The sequence below is a fragment of the Hydra vulgaris genome, chromosome 08, assembly GCF_038396675.1.
Source record: "Hydra vulgaris chromosome 08, alternate assembly HydraT2T_AEP".
Taxonomy (NCBI): domain Eukaryota; kingdom Metazoa; phylum Cnidaria; class Hydrozoa; order Anthoathecata; family Hydridae; genus Hydra; species Hydra vulgaris.
The window spans coordinates 19,845,740-19,866,940 of NC_088927.1; the positions used below are offsets into that span (position 1 = coordinate 19,845,740).

Consider the following 21,201-nt stretch of genomic DNA (forward strand, 5'->3'; position numbering starts at 1 on the left):
TAAAATTAAAAATAAAAAAACTTATATAAAAAAATTACCGAAAATTGTGTTTTAAAATGACATATTTATGACAAGATAACAATCAATAAAGAATACAATAATGAAGATTAGATTAAATGAATTTAACGAGCTTTCAAGCTCTAGTTAACGAATAATATAATAGTTACGTAAATAATAAGTAATTACGAATATGGCATCCATATATTTTAAAAAAAAATATCGGATTAAGAAAAAAACAAAGGTAGCAAAAATTCAAAAATATATGACAAAAAATAGGGACAAATAGTCAAAACAATTTAGTACGTCATTACATAACATATTTACCGCTACATGCCTGATAGAATAAATGACATTATAAATAGATAATACTATGAATAGATATTAGGAAAAAAAAGTGTTGATGTAATCGCAATACTATTTGAACAGATGTTCAGTGATGTACTGCGGGTAATTAGAAAAAGTAAGTCGGAGAAGTGTATTCGTCTTTTTTTTTTTTTTTTATAAACTCTGATGATGGCAAAAGTCACCCTAACTAGACTAACTGTTTAATTTATTATCGGTGTTATTAATTATCATAATTTTAGCGGTAAATTTTGCAAAAGCCAATACAACAAGCCAGATTTTCTAGCTCTACGATTAGATTTCTATTTAGTCGTAAAACCTAAAGATATACTATTCTATTTTTTGATTTCAAGGATGGTTGGAGTATGAAAGATTATAAATATAGAGTTGTATAATGTGTAACAACAGCAATCAGCAATAAATGGAGATCATTTATAAATTACACAACTGATATGGTTGTGATAGTATTGTTATCACCCCATTCAAAATGGTAGAAGCCATGAATTTTTCTGTAAACGTAAACATTGAAAAAACCTTTAAAAAAAATCGTTGAATTTATTTTTATTCATTCGAGTTTTAATAACCATGTAAACAATTTTATATAATTTTATTTCTAAATACCTCATTGAGCCTCAGTAAATAATAAGCTATTTTTAATTAGTAAGTAAATCTATTAATAAAATGTTTAAACGGATTATTTGTGATAATATTGTATGTTTATACTGTGTGTTCGATTATTGTATATACGTTTATAGTTGCAAAAAATGTATAAACTTTAATATAGTTTCTTAAATATAAGTTGTGATAAAAAAAAAAAAATAAAAAAAGTTAAAATTTAAAAGTTCAATGTTTTCTCGGTTCAATCAGAATGTCGCCTTAAACCGCAAAACTTTTTTTTCGTGACAGTTACTATTTTCAATAACTTTATTATTTTATTTTTAACATATATTTATATTATCTTCAGTAGTTTTTTATAACTTATCTAATAAAAAAATTAATTTAAAAAATAAAAATAAAAATAAAAAATTGTTTCATTGTTGTTTGTAAGTATTTTTTTAATTTTTATTGATAAGTGTGCGGTTTGAGCCGGTTTTACACTATTGAAAATAAAACTAATTTCATAAAAAAGAAAATAGCTGAATTTGAAGACAGAAGCCGCAGAGACTTATCGGTGAATAACGTTCCCTTAAAACTTCCTAAGCTTTTTATTAATATTTTTTATGTCATAAAAAGAAAGCGTTCTTTGTTATTTCTAGGCGTAGTTTTAGATGAAAATGTAACGTGGGAAGAGCACGTACGTATAATCCATAATATAATCTCAAAAAATATAGGCCTCTTATATAAAGCCAAACAGTTGTTAAACCAAACTTGTTTGAAATTTATTTATTTTTCTTTTATTCATTGCTATCTAAATTACGCTACCGTTGCTTGGTGCAGCACTAATGTATCTAAAAATAAAAAGCTTTTAATTAAACAAAAACACGCTGTAAGAATAATCGGAAATGTGGATCGCTTCTCGCACACAAAATTTCTTTTTAATAAATTCAAAATACTCAACATATTTCAACTTATTTTATATTATATTCTTATATTTATGTTCAAAGTAGATAATAAAATGGTACCCATTTTATCTAACTTATTTTTTGAACAAATATATCATTTACACCCAACAAGATTTTCAAATAACAATTATATTTAACCAAAAGTATATTATTCTGCTACTAAGTTCTCGATTGCAATCAGAGGACCTAAATTATGAAACACCTTATTGGATAATGAGTTAAAAAAAAATCCTTCCCTTGATCAATTTAAAAATAAAATAAAAAATAAACTTTTGATAATTGACAACGAACTAGACTTCTCCTGAAACTTTGAAATAGGAGTAATTATTCGTCTTATTTACTTGTTATATACTTTATTTTTGATCATATTTATTTTTGATTTTAATCTGAATCTTTATTTTTAAATTGGAAATCCTTATAAATAAAAGCTTGAAAAAAATATAGGGGAGAGGGGGGCAGTTTAGGACAGGGGTAGTTTAGGACAACGCGAATAATCCAAAAAATACTAACTCTTCAACAAAGTTAAATATATTCGTCGACTGAAAGTACTTTCACACGTAAGTGTCATAGGATTTCTTTCACAAAGGCATTCAGGTAGCTTTTCTACAAACGTTTTGTGGTTTTTGATATTTTTTCTAATTTTTTTAATTCTTAAGTGTAAGGATTTACAAAGAAACTTTCTCCGCCAAAGGAATTATTTTTTGCATTTTATGTGAAAGGTATATGTTCTGCGACGTAAATAAAAAAATTCAACGATAAAACACAAATTCTTCACAAAAAAATTGTGGAATGTTTCCTGAGATCAGGATTGAGGCAGCATTGGACGATTTTCACGGGGCACATTAGGACGTGTTGCGCGGATCATAACAAACTTATCTTCAAATAAAATTATACTTAGTTTAAAAATGGTGCGCAATTATAAAAAAAAATGTGAAAGATTTATAAACGAGGAAAATTTAAAAACTGCAGTTAAACATGTTTTTGATAAAACAATGAAGTTAAGAGAAGCTGCAGGTGTATTTGGGTTCTCTAAAAGTACGTTAGCTTACAGAATAAAAATGCTCAGAAATAATAGAAAATCGAAAAGTGATAACTTTTCAACCAAATATTCTGTGAATCAAGTATTTACTAATGCAGAAGAAGCATTGTTAGAAAATTATATGTTGAAATCATCAAAAATAAATTATGGTTTAACTTATTACCAAGCTAGAATTTTAGCATATGAATATAGTAATGCTTTGAAAAAATGTCGTGAACTATGGAGCCAAAATAAAATTGCTGGCATTGAATGGATGAAAGGATTTATGATAAGACACAAAAAGCTTTCTCTGCGCAAACCAGAAAATACAAGTCTATCAAGAGCAACAAGTTTTAACCTACAAAATGTGAATGAATTTCAACTCAACTTAGAAAGAGTACGCTGTAAGTCAAAATATTCTCCAGAACGCATATTTAACATAGACGAAACAAGTGTCATGACTGTTGTGCAGGCACCAAATGTCATAGCTCAGCGTGGTCAAAAGCAAGTTGGTCAAAACGTCTCAGCTGAAAGAGGGCAGCTTGTAACTATGTGTGCTATTATTAATGCAGTCGGAAACACTATACCACCAGTTTTTATTTATCCTAGAGCAAGATTTCAAGAGCGTATGCTAACAGGAGGACCTAATGGTTGTGTTGGATTTGCTAACAACCCTAGTAGTGGATGGATGACAGGAGAACTTTTTATACGAGTGCTCAAACATTTAAAGCTCCATTCAAAGTGCAATAAAGAAAACAAGATTTTGTTATTACTAGATAACCACGAAAGCCATTGTACTATTAATGCAATCAATTTTTGCAGAGAAAATGGAATTGTTTTACTTACATTCCCACCACATTGTACACATAGACTTCAACCTCTTGATGTTTCAGTATTGGGTCCTTTTAAACAAAAACTTTCTGTATCTCAAAATGACTGGTTGTTAAATCACCCAGGAAGAACTATAACAATTCACGATTTAGCCAGTATAGTAACCCCTGCATATAATAGCTCATTTACACCAAATAATATTACTGCAGGGTTCAAAAAATGTGGTATTTTTCCTTTTTTAAGAAATGCATTCACAAATGAAGATTTTGACTGTTCAGAGGTAACAAACCAAAGCCTTAATTACATCTCTTATCAATCTAGTATTAATGACAATAATAAAAAAAGCTACATAGATTTTAAAATTTCAAATGTTAGTAATCATTCTATAGTAAAAACTTTTGAAGCTACTGTGCCAAATAATGAGTCACTTAATGCATATAAAAAATCAACTGATGAGCCGTCACAGCCATCTGCACCAGTTTTATCTCCTGAAATGATTAGACAATACCCAAAAGCACATCCAAGAAAGAAAACATCAAGAGGCAGAAAAAAAGGGAGATCAAGAATTTTAACAGACACACCAGAAAGACCACCAAAAACAGAATCTATAACTTACACAAAACAGAAAATATTTAACAAGCATATCAACCCCCCAAAAAAAAAATTAATGCAATAGTCTCTGGCTCTACCTGTATGCACAATAAAAGTAATTCTTGTTTGCAAAATAAAATAAGTTTAGATTTTGAAGACAAGCCTGTTGTATACACAGAAAAATTGAAAACAGAAGCATTAAATCATGGAGATTTTTGTTTAGTCCAATGTGCTTCAACAGTTAACAATGCAACGTTAGCTTTTGTTTGCAGAATTGAAGAAATAAATGGAAACATTTTGGTTGTTAATTTATTGGATAAAAAAGTAGGATTTAATATATTTTCTTTCCTGATATACAAAATAAGTGGTCGGTGCCAATTGCAGAAGTCTTAGCTAAACTTCCTATGCCAAACAATGCAGGAAGTATTTCAAGAGGTTCTGGAATAATATTTAAATTTGATTTTTCTACATTTAAACTTGGTTGAATGTTATGAATTCTCTCAATTCGAACAAAAAGAAAAATTTTATGTTTATCTAAATCCATTTTATATTCAAACTTTTTGTTTTTTTTTTATTATCTTTTTATTAATAAGAGTGATATGTGATTGAATAGCATTTTCATTTTAGTTTATTTGAATATGCAAAAAAACTCATTAATGGTTTGAGATCTTTATAAGAATAATTATGTTACTCCTAATAGTTCTGTTGATTCTGTTATTGTTAATAATTACTGCTAAACGAAAAAATTAGGTTTTAAGAAACATTTCTTGTCTTTTTATTATATTTCCTAAACTGCCCCAACATTGTCCTAAACTACCCCCTCTTGTGGGGTAGTTTTGGACTATTGGTAGCTTCGATTTTAAGAAAAAAAAACAACCATAATTTATTTGAACTAGCTCGACTTTGCTTTTTTTTTGAAGAACGAATACCTAAATAATCTTTTTCAGTAAAAAATTTAATTTTTTGTCAAACAGTACGAAATCTGTAATATCTTTTTAAAAAAGTGTCCTAATGTGCCCCCCTCTCCCCTAAAATTATATATATACATAAAGTAATTCTTAGATTGTGTATTTTATGCATATAGTATTTATTACATTGTGATAACGGTAATACTTTTTTTTTTTGTCATTTATATTTTATATTTTGTTGTTTATATTTTATATTTTGAAGGGGCTTGGTGATAAGACTGAATTTGTCTTCTTCTTGCCCCAGCCGTGCATATACATTTAGTAAAAGTCTAATTTTGTGAAAATATTTTTTATGGCGAAATACATACATACATACATACAGTTGTAAAAGAGAAAGTTACTGACACTTGAAAGAAAGTGAGCAAAATTTCTTAAAACAAAGCTCGATCAATTTGTAATCAGTAGAGCTTTTATTAAAAAGTAATTATTTTTTTATACGGATTTTCTAACAGAAAAAATGGATTCAAGTGAGACCAAAAATTTTGAGTCAACTTTTTTCAAATTAGGGGTTTTTTTCTTGACAAGGAATCAGATGAATCCTGATCTAAATCAATTTAATGGAGCTTGAACCTTGCAAAGTAAATGTAAATATTTTTATACCCGTTTGGATGACGTAAAATCTTTTACTAAATTATAAATAAATTTTTCTAATTTCTTTAAGAATTGCCTTAAACTTATCGTTTTCTCTTGCAATTAGGTATTCCTTATTTAGTATTTTTTTAATTGGAATGCTATCAAAAGCGCAATTCTTGAAAACTTTTTTTGGAACGACTTTGTCTATTACAACACATTTTATATAAACACTCGTTTACTATAACTTTGCCAGCATTACATAAATATAAACATTGTGGTGATGCAGAAAGAAATGTTTTTAATGTGTTTTTTAGATGTGTATTGTGTGGGTAGATTATGTTAATGAGTGCAGTAGAGTATTTTATTATTTGCAGTAGAGTATTTTATTATTTTATTAAATTTTTTTTCAGGTGTATATCATCCGTGGTAGGCTTTCTCTTGCTTTCATGCATTGGTGACAGAGTTCATCGATTGTATATCCTCTTTTTTTTAAGATGTGATTTGTTGGTAGTTTGAAATGTATTTGGAATAATTTTTCCTTTTTTTTATCTGTGATGTTACTTATACTGCGTTTAAAATATCTTAATTTCGAGTGGTTTACAGTATTTTTATCATATTTTTTTGGGTATGCAAGATTTTATAAAGTACTTTTAGTGTAAATGATTTGGATAGGACGGTTGATCTTTAAATAGGTATTGTGGTTTATCCTCCTCCGGGTTTTTACTATAGAGAGGTCGCATTACCAAGGCCCGCGAAAATGAGTTCAGCTCACTAAAGAGCATCATAAACCGCTTCGCAGACCAAGATTAAGTAAGTTTGAGAAGAACAAAGGATAATAGAGTATAAGTCCGAAAAAGTCGAGTAAGAAAGAGAGCATAGGGAAAGCGGACAAATATTGCACTCCTGTAAGAATGTGCAACTTTAAAAAAAAAAAAACAGATATTGCACTCCTGTAAGAATGTGCAACTTAAAAAAAAACAACCTTTTTTTACTTTTGGTTTTTTATATATTGAAATGTTATGGTAGTGTTGTGGGCATATTTTTGACTTGCAGTGTTGATTTAAGGTATGCGCGCTTGCAATTGTTATAAATAACAATAGCCAAACAATGGGAAACATTTGCGTCACGTGGAAATACTTTTATATGATTATACATCAAAATGACTACTGTCTCATCTATCTATTTATATAAAAAAAAACATAATTGTGCAAATTATTCTGATTAATATATTTTACTATTTTGTTAAAAGTTATTCTATCTATTCAGTTACCCTTGTATAACTCTTGTATAACTATATAAAAATAAGTTTTTAAATTTTTGATCGAAAAAAGGTGGTTTAAAAAAGACCAATCATTTTCTGGGTATCTTTAATGTTTTTTAGACGTATTAGACGTATTTTAAACATCTAAAAGATGTCTTTTATAGTCTAAATGTTTGCTGGGTAAACAAAGCTTACATATTAATTAAAATGTTATCAAATACATGAGACATTCTCAATTACATAAAATGCATTTATATTTTGCAAAAGTTAGTATTTTACGAGTAATAAAACATTTACGGAATAAAGTTACCAAACCAAAAATGTCGGTTAAATACCGGTTTAATTTGAAAAATTAATACAAAAAATGACGCTCAGTATTCTAACCCGAATAGAATTTCTGTAATTTGCGGCGCCTTTGAACTATAACAATGCTTTTAACGTCTATCTATTAAAACGTACTTGGTTTCCATTGCGGCCGTAACGAGTTTATAATTTTATATAGTTGTCGAGGTTTTATACCGACTAATTGTTGATCAAGAAATCTTTACACAAATACTTTGGAAATGTTTGCTAATTTAATCATTCTGTTTTTCTCTGCCGCATCTTTCTAGGCTTTATTGTGTTGTCGATCAAAAAGTTTTGAGATTTTGCTGAGCTGTATTGACTTTTATTTGATTGTCGATAACATTAAGACCACCTTTTTCGATATTTAATAATATTTTAATAATTAATAATAATAATTAATTTATTAATAATAATTTTAGAAATTTCTTTTTTTGTTTCGGTATCTTTTTATGATATTGTTGTCGCATAAGTATTTTTTAATTTAGTATTTATTAATCTTTATTTGGATTTGAGTTTTTAGCATTCAGCAACGAAACTGCAACTGTAAAAGCAAGGTGGTATATGCTGCTGAGGAAACTTTGTTTAGTTACAATTCTGTTCTTTTAAACAATTTAAAACGTTTTTAATCTGTCATTTTTTCTCGATTGTATAAATGCATTTATCTAATTGTTGTTGGATGTCAAGTTTGTGTTGGAGAGGACAACACCTAAACATTTGAATAAATGGTCTTTCCAAGAGAAGTTCAGATAAGTTTCTTTGATTTCATTTCTGTTTTTACCTAGCCAGATACCCTGGCATTTATTTAAGTTTATCTTAGTTCCTCATGTTAAATTATTACGAGTAAGGGCTTCTCCAAAAGCTATGATTGAATTATCAGTTGTAAGAAAAAAATTGGTATCGTCAGCATACTTTTGGAGTTTCGTTTCTTTGTTGTTTATAGTAATGACTTTAATTTGTTTGTTTTTTCTGTATAGCCTGCAAATATCTCCGCCTGTATCATGTACAGAGAGATATAGGACAGCTTTGTCTTACTCCTCGTTGAATTTCGGTTTCTTCAGATATTAAACCATTTATTTTTAAACCCGAATTAATGTCATAGTATTTCATTGTATCTCAGTGTTTTAACGTTAATAACGTTAATGTTAATAAAATGATAACGAAAACTAAAAATAAATAAATAATCAAAAAAAAACTTGTCTACTCTATCGAGTGCTTTTGTTTGATTTACTGATTTTATGGATGCGTACTGATTATTTTCATTTGCTATATGAAATGATCTCTAGTGAAGAATAAGCCTTCAAATATTGTTCTATGAAGATTGCAAGCAGTTTATGTTTCTTTAATAATAAATGGAAGAATGTTTTTAAATCTGTTGGTAAAAATTTTTGTTTGAACTTTGTAGTTTGAAGACAAATTTAATCTCCGTTTGCACAAATTTTGCATAAATACACGTTATAAGAGCTTCTTTTTGTAAGGCTAGCAGCTCGTTTTTTTTTAATTAAATTATTTGAGACAATAAGTAGGGTTTCGCCAAGGATGTCATTCTTTATAGAATTCCGCAGACCGTCGCTTCTGGGTGATATGCTTGTTTTCATGGATTGAAGAGCAGTTTTTACTTTGTTTAGGGTTATAGCTTTGTCTAATGTTTGTCATTTTTGCTGGGTGATTTTGGTAATGTCCGTGATTTCTTGTAGTATACTTTTATGAATTACACTGTCTCTACTTTTTTTATACAATGTTTTTTTTTGCGCTTCCCAGCTAGCACACATACGTTGATAAAACATTAGAACAAAGTTGTGCGTTGCGTTGGCCCAACATCGACGTTGTTGTTATATCATTTTGGTTACAAATGCGACGTCACCAACAATCAAAAAACAACATTGGTTCAACGTTGTATTTTAAGTTGGCGCAACGTTGTATTTTACGTTGGCAAAACGTTGTATTTTAAGTTGATTCAACGTTATATTTTACGTTCGCACAACTTAATATTTATCTTTTATCGCAATTGAATTTATTTGTTTTATGTTAAGCATATTAATATAAACATAAAATATTATAAATTTAGACGCATTTAGTTGAATATATGTAATTTTTTTTATTATTATTATTTTTTTTTATTACAAAATAATAATTTTTTACAATTTTTTCTTTAAAATTACATTAACTCAGGTTTTCTATAGTTTTACAATATATAGTTTTTACAAATGTTCGTAAATATATACATTTTCTATTTTTTATTTATTTTAATATATATTTTTTTGTATTTTTTATTTTTTTGTGTTTTTTGATTTTATATTTTCTTGTGTTTTTTGGTTTTATATTTTTGTGCATTTTTTGTTTTTATTTTTCTACCGTTGTGCGGAAAGAAATTGAGAGTTCAGATTAGGTTAAAATAAAGGAGAAATTCTAAAATGGGTTAAAGAAAGATTCATAAGGAAAAAAAGGTTTATATCAAAACAAATTAAAAAGAATAACAGGACTTTTACACAAACATTTCGTTACAAACACTATAGATAAACATTTATGTTTTAAATAATATTTCATAAAATAAGGGCTGGCAGTGATTTTCTAATCATATATAATAATAACTTTGTTGTATAACATAGAAGAGGGAAGGAAATCTTTACTCAACATACAACGAGCCGTCGTTTTATTTTAGCTCATATGTTTAGTTTCAGACTTCCATTCTCTACTTGACAGAAAACATTTTTAATACAAAAACACTCACAGAAAATGTTCGCGGTGTTTCTACGGACACGATAATTATATTTTAAGGTAATAATATTCCGGATGTTCCTGATTATTTCCCTGATCACTGCCATTGGGTCAATTTTTATGTTACTAAACATGTGGTGGCATCTACTGTTCCATATTGCACTCATAATGGTTTGATATCATATATCATATTTGATATCATATTTTGATATCATATTGCACTCATCAGTGTCAACAACAGCTGCGAAATGGGGTTTTTCTCCGATAAATTCGCTGTTTTGATCAAGAAGATTGAATTTATCGGAGAAAAATTGTTTCGGGATGTCAAGGAGTTATATACATGTTTAAAATACTCCCAAATTTCCACAGATGGAGGACAGTAGGCAAAGATATGCATGCTGTCCTCGATTTTACCACAAGTTTTGTATTTGTTATTTTTGACAATCTTTTGTCTTGTGCTTTTGGCTAGCAAGGCCGCAGAAGGTAAACTATTGTGTAAAAAACGAAAGAGAATATTTTGAGTCAGTCCGCATGCGTGGGAAGTGAAGTTTTTTTTATCAAACTTGGATCCACGGCATTGTTGTTTTTGTTGAACATTTCCAGAAAAGTTCTGCTGGCATGACTGTCTTTTTGTTTTTTGCCACTTCAAAGTAAAAATTTTTTGTTGTTATTAGGAAGATGTTTTTACCTAATATTTCGATTGTTGTTTTGTAGTACTGAGACGTTTTGTTGTCCCAATGTTTTGGAAAATTGTTCTGCTTTAAAAAGTTCCAGCTTTGGTTTCGGTATGTAAATTTTATAAGTGAACTCGCCAACCAATACTTTGAAAAGTAGTAATAATCGTGAGCTTTGTCCTCTTTGCATTCTTTCAGTTGAAAGAGTGTTTTGAGGCGAAGTGCAAGACTTTGCTTCTTTGATGATAAAATTCCGAGACCCCCGCTTTTGATGGGTAAAAAAAATGTCTCTCGCTTGACCGGATTGAAATTGGTCTTTTGCCACAGATTTTGCTGTGCAGACGTGCTATTGCCCATTCGGAAACGGGCAGCACGTTTACCTGAGTGACATTAGTAGTCACTCAGGCAAACGTGCTGGTAGTTGGTAGTTGAAATGTACGTAGTCCCAGAAACTTGAATTTTCTCCATTTTGTTTAGAGTTACTAACCAGTTGAAATTAGTACTATCGCTCTGTCTGGTGTAAAAAGTATCACCTGATATTTTGAAATCGGTGTTGTTGTTCCGCTCTATGTCGTCCAATTCCGAGTACCTTTTAGGATCAAAACCTCCAAGAGCAAAATATGTAATTAGTTTTTTTTTTTTTTGTAATTGTGTATGTAATTATACATTACTTATGCAATTGTACATAAATGTAATTTATACATTACATATGTAATTGTACATAAATGTAATACATAAATGTAATTATACATTACATCAGTGGCGGATTAAGACTTTTCGGGGCCCGGGGCTATTTAAAAGTAGGAGGCCCCGTTCCACTAACAACGACAAAAATGAGTAAACAAAGACTTTCTTGAAAACGCCATCGCTGATATTTATTTATATACAAATTTTATATTTATTTTATTGAATTAAGTTGAGTGATTTTTTTCTGCTTTTCTTCCCCGCAAACTCTTCAATCACATCGCTGAAATCCAAAGTTTCTAATAATTTTGACTCAATAGTTAATCTTGCTATATTACTTAAACGACTATGGACCATTGTTGATCGGTGCATGTTCTTAACTCTAATAAGAGTAGAGAATGATCTCTCAGCCTCGCAGTTTGTTATGGGAATAGTTAGAAACAAGCGATATGCTATATAAACATTTGGAAATACATCAGTAATATCGGTTTCAACAATCCAATTTAAAACATGCAGAGGAATCAATGTGTTTTCAGTCTCAGATTTATCTTTTTTATGCGAAAAAAAACCCGGAGGCTGCAACTTTAATAATGTTACAAATTGTTCTATTTCAAATATGAAACTATCTTCTAAATCATTTGAGTACACTTCTACAATTTTTTTTGCGCTAACTTGCAATTCCATTGTACTAATAGTTAACAGCTTCAATAGAAATCTAAATAACTTATTTACGTGGTTGTAACCATTATTTCTTATAGTTAATTGTGTCACAAGTTTGTCAATAATGAAAAAAAACGTATTCACTTGAAACTTGTAGGATACGCTTAAAGAATCAACTTGGTTTTCTCCGTTGCTCAATTTTTTAGTTACCTTTCTTCTGTTCTTATCCGAATAGTCTTTTTCAATAAACGAGCTAAGTTTTTTGATTCATTCTCAAATTTCGTAAGGTCGTTTTGTAAGTTTTTTACAAAGTCAATTAGTGAAAGTAACATACTGCTTGCTGTATGCAAATCTAATTCAACTTTTCGAAGAAATTTGCTAACTGCATTAAACCTCTTAAGTATGTGATGCCAATGTACAGCCATGAATGCAAACTCTAGCTTAGTGATCTTGTTTAATAAACACAAAGTTTCATGACGAGTGTCAGATTTTTCTTCTGTATCCTCAGCTATATGACATAGCGCTGCATAAAATTCCCATCAAAATTTTCTACTAAACTTTTTGAAGCATCTGACCTACATGACCATCGTGTATCTGATAGGCGCTTGAGTGTAGCATGATTTCCTTTCAATAAATCCCATCTATGTGTTGAAGCTACAAAAAATGAATACAAACTCTGGAGAACGCCAAAATAGTTGATAGAATTGATGCACTCACTGACACTGCACTGCCCTACTAAATTTAAAGAATGTCCAGCGCAAGGGATATAAAAAGCTAATTCACTCCTCTCTATTACACGTGCTTGTAATCCAGAATATTTACCAGACATATTGCTTGCATTATCGTATGCCTGTCCCTGACAACTGGTTATATCAATATCATATCTTTCCAGTAGATCTAAAATGTCAGTAATCAAAGATTTACCGTCGTGGCCTTTAATTTGTAAAAAACAAAAAAATCGTTCATACACGTGGCCATTTAGATAATAACGAAATATCACAGAAAGTTGATCCACGTGAGAATTATCAGGAGTCAAATCTACGATAATTCCCCAGTATTCGGTAATAATGTGCGTTAAAACCTTTTGAGACATAATATCAATTAGCTCTTCACAAATAGTTTTAGACAAATAATTTACATTACCTTTGCCTATATTTGCAAAAGTGTCAATGTGTTGCTTTAAAACTGGATCAAATTGAGTCAACAGTTCTAACATGCCTAAGTAATTTCCGCTATTTGACGATCCTATAACTTCATTATGGCCTCGAAATGCTAAACCTCTTCCGGCTGAAAATCGAATAACCACTACTATTCTATTTAAGATTGCAGACCAATAATTAAATTCCCTTTTAATCTGGCTTACCATATATTCATCAACATCAGTATTTTGTTTTATGAATTCTATCCACTTAATTATACATTGAATATGTTCCTTGCTGTTTTCGTGGCCGAAAATAGTTTGTTTAGCTTTTTCCAATTGTAAAAGCCACTTTTGACAAATATGTTGTCGTAATCGGTTGAAAACAACTTGCAAACATAACAAAATACACATTCAGTGGATTTAGAAAACATTAACCATTTTCAGTCACACCATTATTTATCACTTTTTGAAAATATTTAACCGAATGATATCTGTACTGGTTTTTGAACATCCGCTTCGAAGATTCGAAATTAGAGTTTTTGCTTTGAAAAAAAGCATACCCCTTGTTTAAATACTTCATACGTTCATTTTCCTTTAATTGTAACGGCCGTAAAGCAGGGTTATTGCGTAGAATGGTATCTAGGAAAAAAAGTCATGATAAATAAGCCTAATAAAAAAATAATAAGTGAAAATTTATAGAATAAAAATATTAACTGCCTAAAAAGTAAATTGTTTGTTTAGCAGATGTTAGAGGTTTCATTAAAGATAGTAAAAATTGGAGTACCTGAGTCAAGCTCATTATTATGCATTGTAGATTCAATACTTTCAACTTTTTGAATTTCATTTGTAGGACTTTGGCAGGTTACCTCATTTTCCGTGTAATTGTTTTCATCTTTTCTTTCATTGTTTTTATTATTATCTACAGTTTGTGGAAATTGCATATTAGTTTGGTTCGATGAAAAAAATTTGTCATTTTCGGAAGTTTAGCTACCATTTCCTCTCTCTTTCTTCAATCTTCTTTTAGAAGCTCCACTTTCATATTTTCTTAGGATTTTAATTATAACTGTATAACCTGAAAATTGTTAAACTGTTCTTTTTTTCTCTTTCACGAATTTAGCGCTTCAGCTATTAAATGCATTCACGCAAGAACTCTTTAGTGCGGAAGTACAAAAGAATTGTAGAATTGCAATCGTTAATGCATTTTCAATAACAAAATAATTATTCAAGTCATTAATAATTTTCCGAAGGGAATTGTTTTTGTAGCAATTTTTACAAATGTTACATTCAATTATCGCTATAAGGCGCTGCTACCAATCTAGTAATTTTTTTTTTGTAGAAGTAGTTGCGCTCCCTTGTTGTCAAAATCCCGGAAAAATATATAATGTAGCGTTTTTGTTGACATTTATTTTATTTTTATGCTTTTGTTTTCAGACAATTTAGTAAATTTAACTTTGGCTCTTTTAAATTAATAAACGATTTAATTTTCAGAGTTAATAAAAAATTATTTACTTTGAATTGGGGCCCCTATATTCGGGGTCCGGGGCTACGGCCCCTAGCCCCCCTCTTAATTCGCCCTGCATTACATATTTTGATGATGGTATAGTGGTTTATTCTCCGTTAGCTAATTTCCTTGTGGAGACCACAATACCAAGGTCCGCAAAGACTAGTTCAGCTCCCGAAGGAGTGTCATAACCTGCTCTGCGGTCCAAGAGTAAAGTGAGTTTGAGAAGAACGAAGATACATAAGAGTAAAAGACAGAAGAAGTCGTGTTAGAAAGATAGCATAGAGAAAGCGGAAAGGAATTGCACACAAATTAAAAGTGCAATACTATGGTAAGTCAAACCGACCAGGAAGCCGATTCATGACATTGTGTTCATGATCCGACTTAACTTCCCAGTCAGGTAAGTAAATATTTTGATATATACATGGTAAGTACATATTTTAGGGTAAGTACATATTTTCAGGTTTTCAAGTACATATTCACAGGTAAGTACATATTTTCAGGTAAATATATATTTTGATGATGGTATCGTGGTTTATTCTCAACCAGCTAATTGCCTTGTGGAGACCACAATACCAAGGTCCGCAAAGACAAGTTCAACTCCCGAAGGAGTGTCGTCACCTGCTCTGCGGTCCAAGAGTAAAGTGAGTTTGAGAAGAACGAAGATACATTAGAGTGAAAGATAGAAGAAGTCGAGTTAGAAAGATAGCATAGAGAAAGCGGACAGGAATTGCACACGATCTTAGAAAGTGCAATAGTTGGATAAGTCAAACCGACCGGGAAGCCGTTTCACCGACTTAACTTTCCAGTCAGGTAAGTATTGTTCTGTGACAAGATCGTAAGGACTTCTTGGGGCACGTATTTTGATGATGAATGGTATCGTGGTTTATTCTCCGCCAGCTAATTGCCTTGTGGAGACCACAATACCAAGGTCCACAAAGACAAGTTCAACTCACGAAGGAGTGTCATAACCTGCTCTGCGGTCCAAGAGTAAAGTGAGTTTGAGAAGAACGAAGATACATTAGAGTAAAAGATAGAAGAAGTCGAGTTAGAAAGATAGCATAGAGAAAGCGGACAGGAATTGCACACGATCTTAGAAAGTGCAATAGTTGGATAAGTCATACCGACCGGGAAGCCGTTTCACCGACTTAACTTTCCAGTCAGGTAAGTATTGTTCTGTGACAAGATCGTAAGGACTTCTTGGGGCACGTATTTTGATGATGAATGGTATCGTGGTTTATTCTCCGCCAGCTAATTGCCTTGTGGAGACCACAATACCAAGGTCCACAAAGACAAGTTCAACTCACGAAGGAGTGTCATAACCTGCTCTGCGGTCCAAGAGTAAAGTGAGTTTGAGAAGAACGAAGATACATTAGAGTAAAAGATAGAAGAAGTCGAGTTAGAAAGATAGCATAGAGAAAGCGGACAGGAATTGCACACGATCTTAGAAAGTGCAATAGTTGGATAAGTCAAACCGACCGGGAAGCCGTTTCACCGACTTAACTTTCCAGTCAGGTAAGTATTGTTCTGTGACAAGATCGTAAGGACTTCTTGGGGCACGTATTTTGATGATGAATTAACATTGGTTATGACAAATCCTTGCATAAAGTTGCATTTGATTAAATAATTATTATTTATGTTTGTTTTGCTTGTGGCTAGATATTTCATTAAAAAGAGAAAAGGAGCAAAGAATATTTCCATAATCAACTGAAATATTTAAATGAAAAATAATTATCATAAATTATACAAATGTATAATTGTCTGCCTTTTCTTGATGTAAACGCAACATTGATCTACTGTATAAAGTCCAACGTTGCTCCAATGGATATGGATCAACGTTGGTTTATTCACATTGAATCAACGACGGGTTAATAACATTGGATCAACGTTGGGTTTTGGTTGTAAAAAAAATCAAACTTTTGCTATGTTTGTTCATACATTGGATCAACGTTGATTTATATATATTGAATTAACGTTGGGTTAAATGCATTGGATCAACGTTGGGTTTAGATCGTAAAAATAATCAAACTTTTAGATTGTAAAAAAAAATCAAACAAATCAACTTTTTGCGATGTTTTTACATACATTAATTCAACGTTGGTATATACACATTAAATCAACGTCGGGTTAATAACATTGGATCAACGTTGGGCTTACATCATAAAAACAATCAACTTTATGCGTTTTTACATACGTTGACCAATGTAAATGTGCCAGCTGTTTTTAGTTCCTCGGTATTAATTTCATCATTAAACAAATGACATTGGATCAACGTTGGTTTTGCGTTGGAAAAAATAGCCGACGGTTGCGATGGTTTTACATACGTTGGCCCAACGTAAGTGTGCTAGCTGGGTTAGGCCAATAAGTCGACAAGATGTGTTTTTGTTCGAGCGAAAGTTTTCTGATATTTTTATTTTTTTCATATTCTTTTTATTTCTTTTTCCACTTTTTTTTTTATTTCTAATTATTCTTTCTTTCTCTGATACTGATTCATCTTATAAACTAATCAATTAATTTTCTACTTTTATTGTTATAGTATTATATAAACTATATTTTACGTGCCTAAAGCGCAGTTTTTGTTATAATTGCATACCAATATTTATATAAACCTAAACTTATATTTTATTATATATAGGGGAGAGTAGGGAGAAGTGGGACGCGGAAGAAGTGGGACACCCCTATAATTTTATCTCGCAGCAGCACCTAATTACTGTTATTTAATGTAAACGTATAGATTTCATGTGCTTTTTTTAGTAGACATCATTTCCCCTCCCTGCGTGCGGTGAAAACCCTTTTTGTTGAAAGTACCCCAAAAAAGTACTTTTGTTGACAGTCTAGTAACTCATGTATGTATTTATTTTTGATTTTTGTTGCACTTTTTTTCTATTTTACAGAGAAATGCACTTATCATCTAACATTTAATAATTAAATTTATATTTTAGCTTTAACTGTGTGGCTGTAATTTTAGTTCTTATTTTCGTCTTCTTACGGATATTCAACTGAAAATCCGTCATAGCCCGGGGATTTTCCGTTTTTAAATTTAAAAAGGGCTTCTTTTAGTTCCGCATCGGTTAGACGGGTGTTTAAAACATGGTTTTTATCATCACTCAAATGTTTAGTGATGTGTGACAAGACATAGTTTTGGGTGTCTTGACATAAATTTGTTTTGGTATAAATGTTTTTATAATATATTAATACCCAGTGGGCACAGTACGTTTTTAAAACGTTTTTGGGACGTTTTTATTAGGTTTAAACCTTATAAAAATGTCTAAAAAATGTTTTAAAACGTACCGTGCCCACTGGGTAGGGAGTTGAGTGTTTCTCCAGGTTCATTCGTCAATGTACCGTCATTCTTGCGAGTTTCGGAAATTGATTGTTCTGCTGACGAGTTTTTTCCAAACTCTGCAAAATTTTGAAGGTTTTTCTCCTTCTTCAATTAGTTTTTGTTTCGTGCGAATATACGCTTTTGATGTTTTTTTTTGTTTATCATACCTTCCTGTATCGATATGTGTTGTAATTCAGCCCTAACAAAAAGTTTGCAGTTGTTCCACCATTTTAAAATTGACGTATGGGACCGATATTTAGTTTGCCAATCTTGAACTAAGAGTTCAATTTTCTGCCTATGCACCTCTATTTCCAAAAGAGAGCAATTTAATTATCAGCATCCTGGTTTTACCAAAATTGGTTCACTCCTGGTTTTACCAAAATTGACGGTTGTTGACACGAACTCGTTGTCGGAAAAGGGATTGGTGAGAATTTTGGTGTATGTTGTTTTTTTGGCGACTTTTTAAGGGCAGTAAATTCTGTCGAGTCTACATTTAACCGTCTGATTGCGCCATGTGAATTCTCTTTTGTTGGGAAATTTGTAACGAAAAACATCTTCTAGGTGCTACTTACCTTGGAAGACCCAGAGTTTAGCAATACTAAACTCTGGGTCTTCCAAGGTAATTGATTGATTAACTCATTTTGTGGGCATAATGTCCAGACATTATGTCCACAAATTGAGTTAGTCCGCATTTTACTTTGTTTTAGGTAACACCCCATACATTTGATAGTAAGTCTTTTTCAGATAGTGCGGCCAAAAAGTCGTTAACACTGATATTTAGATCACCGTATCTGCAAGTAAGAAAAAAAGTGCTTTCGTTTACGTGATTGGAGTTAACTATTCCTAATTTGGTCTTGATACCAGAGCTATAACTTGACGAAGCAAGAGCATTAGCATAACTCTTAGCCATCATAAATTTCTTGATTCTCGATACAAGCAACCAAATAACATAAATACTTAAAAAATACTTAAAAACCACAAGCAAGACTAAAAAGTTTCAGTTTGTTTTTTTTTTCGTGACAAATTGACAAAATACGTTGTCACAGATTACTTATTTATTTTTGCTTAGATAGCAGTTTCTTGCCAGTTGAAATCGATACTTACACAGTCTGGTTTTTACTTATGGTTTTTATACATTATATAGCATATATAACATAAGTTTCTTAATTTTTATCTATTTTTTTTTACCGACCTGCAGTGCAGAGACACCTGCAGCTGAAACCAAGCTTACACAGGGCACTAGAATAATACCGCCTAAACAAAACCTACCTCCCAAAATAATACTGCCTAGAAGGCAGTATTATTTTAGGAGCCAAGACTCCAAGTTCAGCCCCCTTAAGGATTTAGTATTGCCACTTAGCCAAAGCCATGCAGCGCTCGGCCAACAATGGTTTATTTCCATTTAACGTCCGGAGTGGACGAAATTTCAGATTTCCGGACGTAAAATGAAACTACGAAAAAGCAACTGTTTTCGATCTTATGCTGTTTCTGTTTTCTAACAACACCGTAACCAATTGAGTGAGATGGTACGGAGGCCACATTACACAGGCCCGCAAAGACAAGTTCAGCTCCTAAGGTGCGTCATTGCCTGCTCTTCGGACCAAGAGAAAAGTGAATTTGGGAATTGCACACAATGTTAGACGTTGCAAAACCTACAGTTAGTTAGGTCGCCTAGTTAATGTAGGCCGACAAATCGCTTGATATGAACTCTTCATCAAGTAACTTTGTCGTCGAAATAAGAACAGATATTTCACTTGATTTTAACCATTAGGCCGAGAGAGAATTTTTTTTTTATTTAATAACATATATACATTTATCTCATAAAAAGAATTTACATGTTGGGTAGTTTAAAAAGACAGTGTGGTTTTCCGTAATATATTTACAAGTTTTGTGTTTAAGAAATACCGTATATAATAAATGGATAGGAGACAGTTACAATTGAGGGGTTTTATAAACAAGTTTACAATATGGATAGTTTACATAAATTAGAGGGTTAACTCTTGATAACTTTACAAACATATGAAATGTTATATAGAGTGTTTAAGGCTCAAAATATAAATAATAATTTGGGAGAGATTACATTTAAGGGTCACTAATAATATATTATGTTAAGCTTTTATAGCAAGAAACTTTAAAGTTGTATTGACAAAAATTAATATTTTAATTAGTTATCAAAATCATTATTTAAAATAAAAAACAATTGGTAATCATTTTGTATCAAGCTCAAGTTTTGAATGTAGAGCTTCTAAAATATATAAAGCTTTAGTTGCTCGTTGCTCGTTTAAAGTATAACTTAATGTAGAGTGCATGCGTTCTATATAATAAAAAAAACTAATCCAAAATAGAATTTAAAGCGTGTTTATAAAATATTGTGCTATTAAACTTTGCATTTAAAAAATAGTAGCATGTCCGTCGTACACTAGGGACACGCGCGTGATCGTGCTTATAATATATCTATTGTTGCGATTAACCCACGACCTTAAATGTATTCACGCAACCTTTGCTGTCACTGGGCGGCAAGGGTCATGCTCGTGCTTGTATTCAACTGTGGTTGAAGATCCGTTTTATGTTTTATGATTGTGTTTGTAATTCAATTCACAATATTTATATAGTTAATTCTCGGTTGTTGCAGTTGCTTATTGCACTGTCTATTGAGAAACATTTTATGAAATTTATATTATTTTTTCTAGAGTATTTATTACACTGGAGTTTCCAGGTGATTTTCTTTAATTTTGGAGTTTTTGCATCTCCATAATTCATTAGTGCTAATGTGTGTTAGGGTTGTAATAAATTTTGCAATAAATATTTTTTTGGTTCTTCCTCTATGTTTATCAGGAAAAGGACGTGTACCGAGTTAAATGGTTTTGACGGTAGAAATTTTCATAAATGTTTCTTATCATTACTTTCCACACAGCTCTAGCCTTGCTGCAAAAGATAAAGGGGTAAAGATGTCAATTTTTCCATGTTTTCCAAGTTCCAAGTTTTCCAAGTTTTCCAAGTTTCCATGGAA

The 21,201-nt window shown here is 31.1% G+C and overlaps 1 protein-coding gene across 1 annotated transcript; it reads right to left on the reverse strand.

Moving 5' to 3' along the window:
* Positions 1–12,430: 12,430 nt before the first annotated feature.
* LOC136083105 (zinc finger MYM-type protein 1-like) lies at positions 12,431–14,306 on the reverse strand. Its single transcript, XM_065802514.1, has 4 exons — positions 14,150–14,306; positions 13,948–14,004; positions 12,804–13,751; positions 12,431–12,747 (listed from the first exon to the last, which is right to left on the reverse strand). Exons 1-4 carry the CDS (start codon positions 14,304–14,306, stop codon positions 12,431–12,433), a joined length of 1,479 nt encoding a protein of 492 aa, XP_065658586.1.
* Between the last annotated feature and the right edge of the window lie 6,895 nt (positions 14,307–21,201).

Excerpts from the sequence above, each read along its gene's own strand:
- LOC136083105 (XM_065802514.1), bottom strand. The coding sequence starts at position 14,306 with ATGCAATTTCCACAAACTGTAGATAATAATAAAAACAATGAAAGAAAA. Across the intron at positions 14,005-14,149 it reads TAATAATGAGCTTGACTCAG|ATACCATTCTACGCAATAAC; the intron begins GTACTCCAATTT and ends TTTTTTTCCTAG. Across the intron at positions 13,752-13,947 it reads ACAATTAAAGGAAAATGAAC|TTGTTTTCAACCGATTACGA; the intron begins GTATGAAGTATT and ends TATGTTTGCAAG.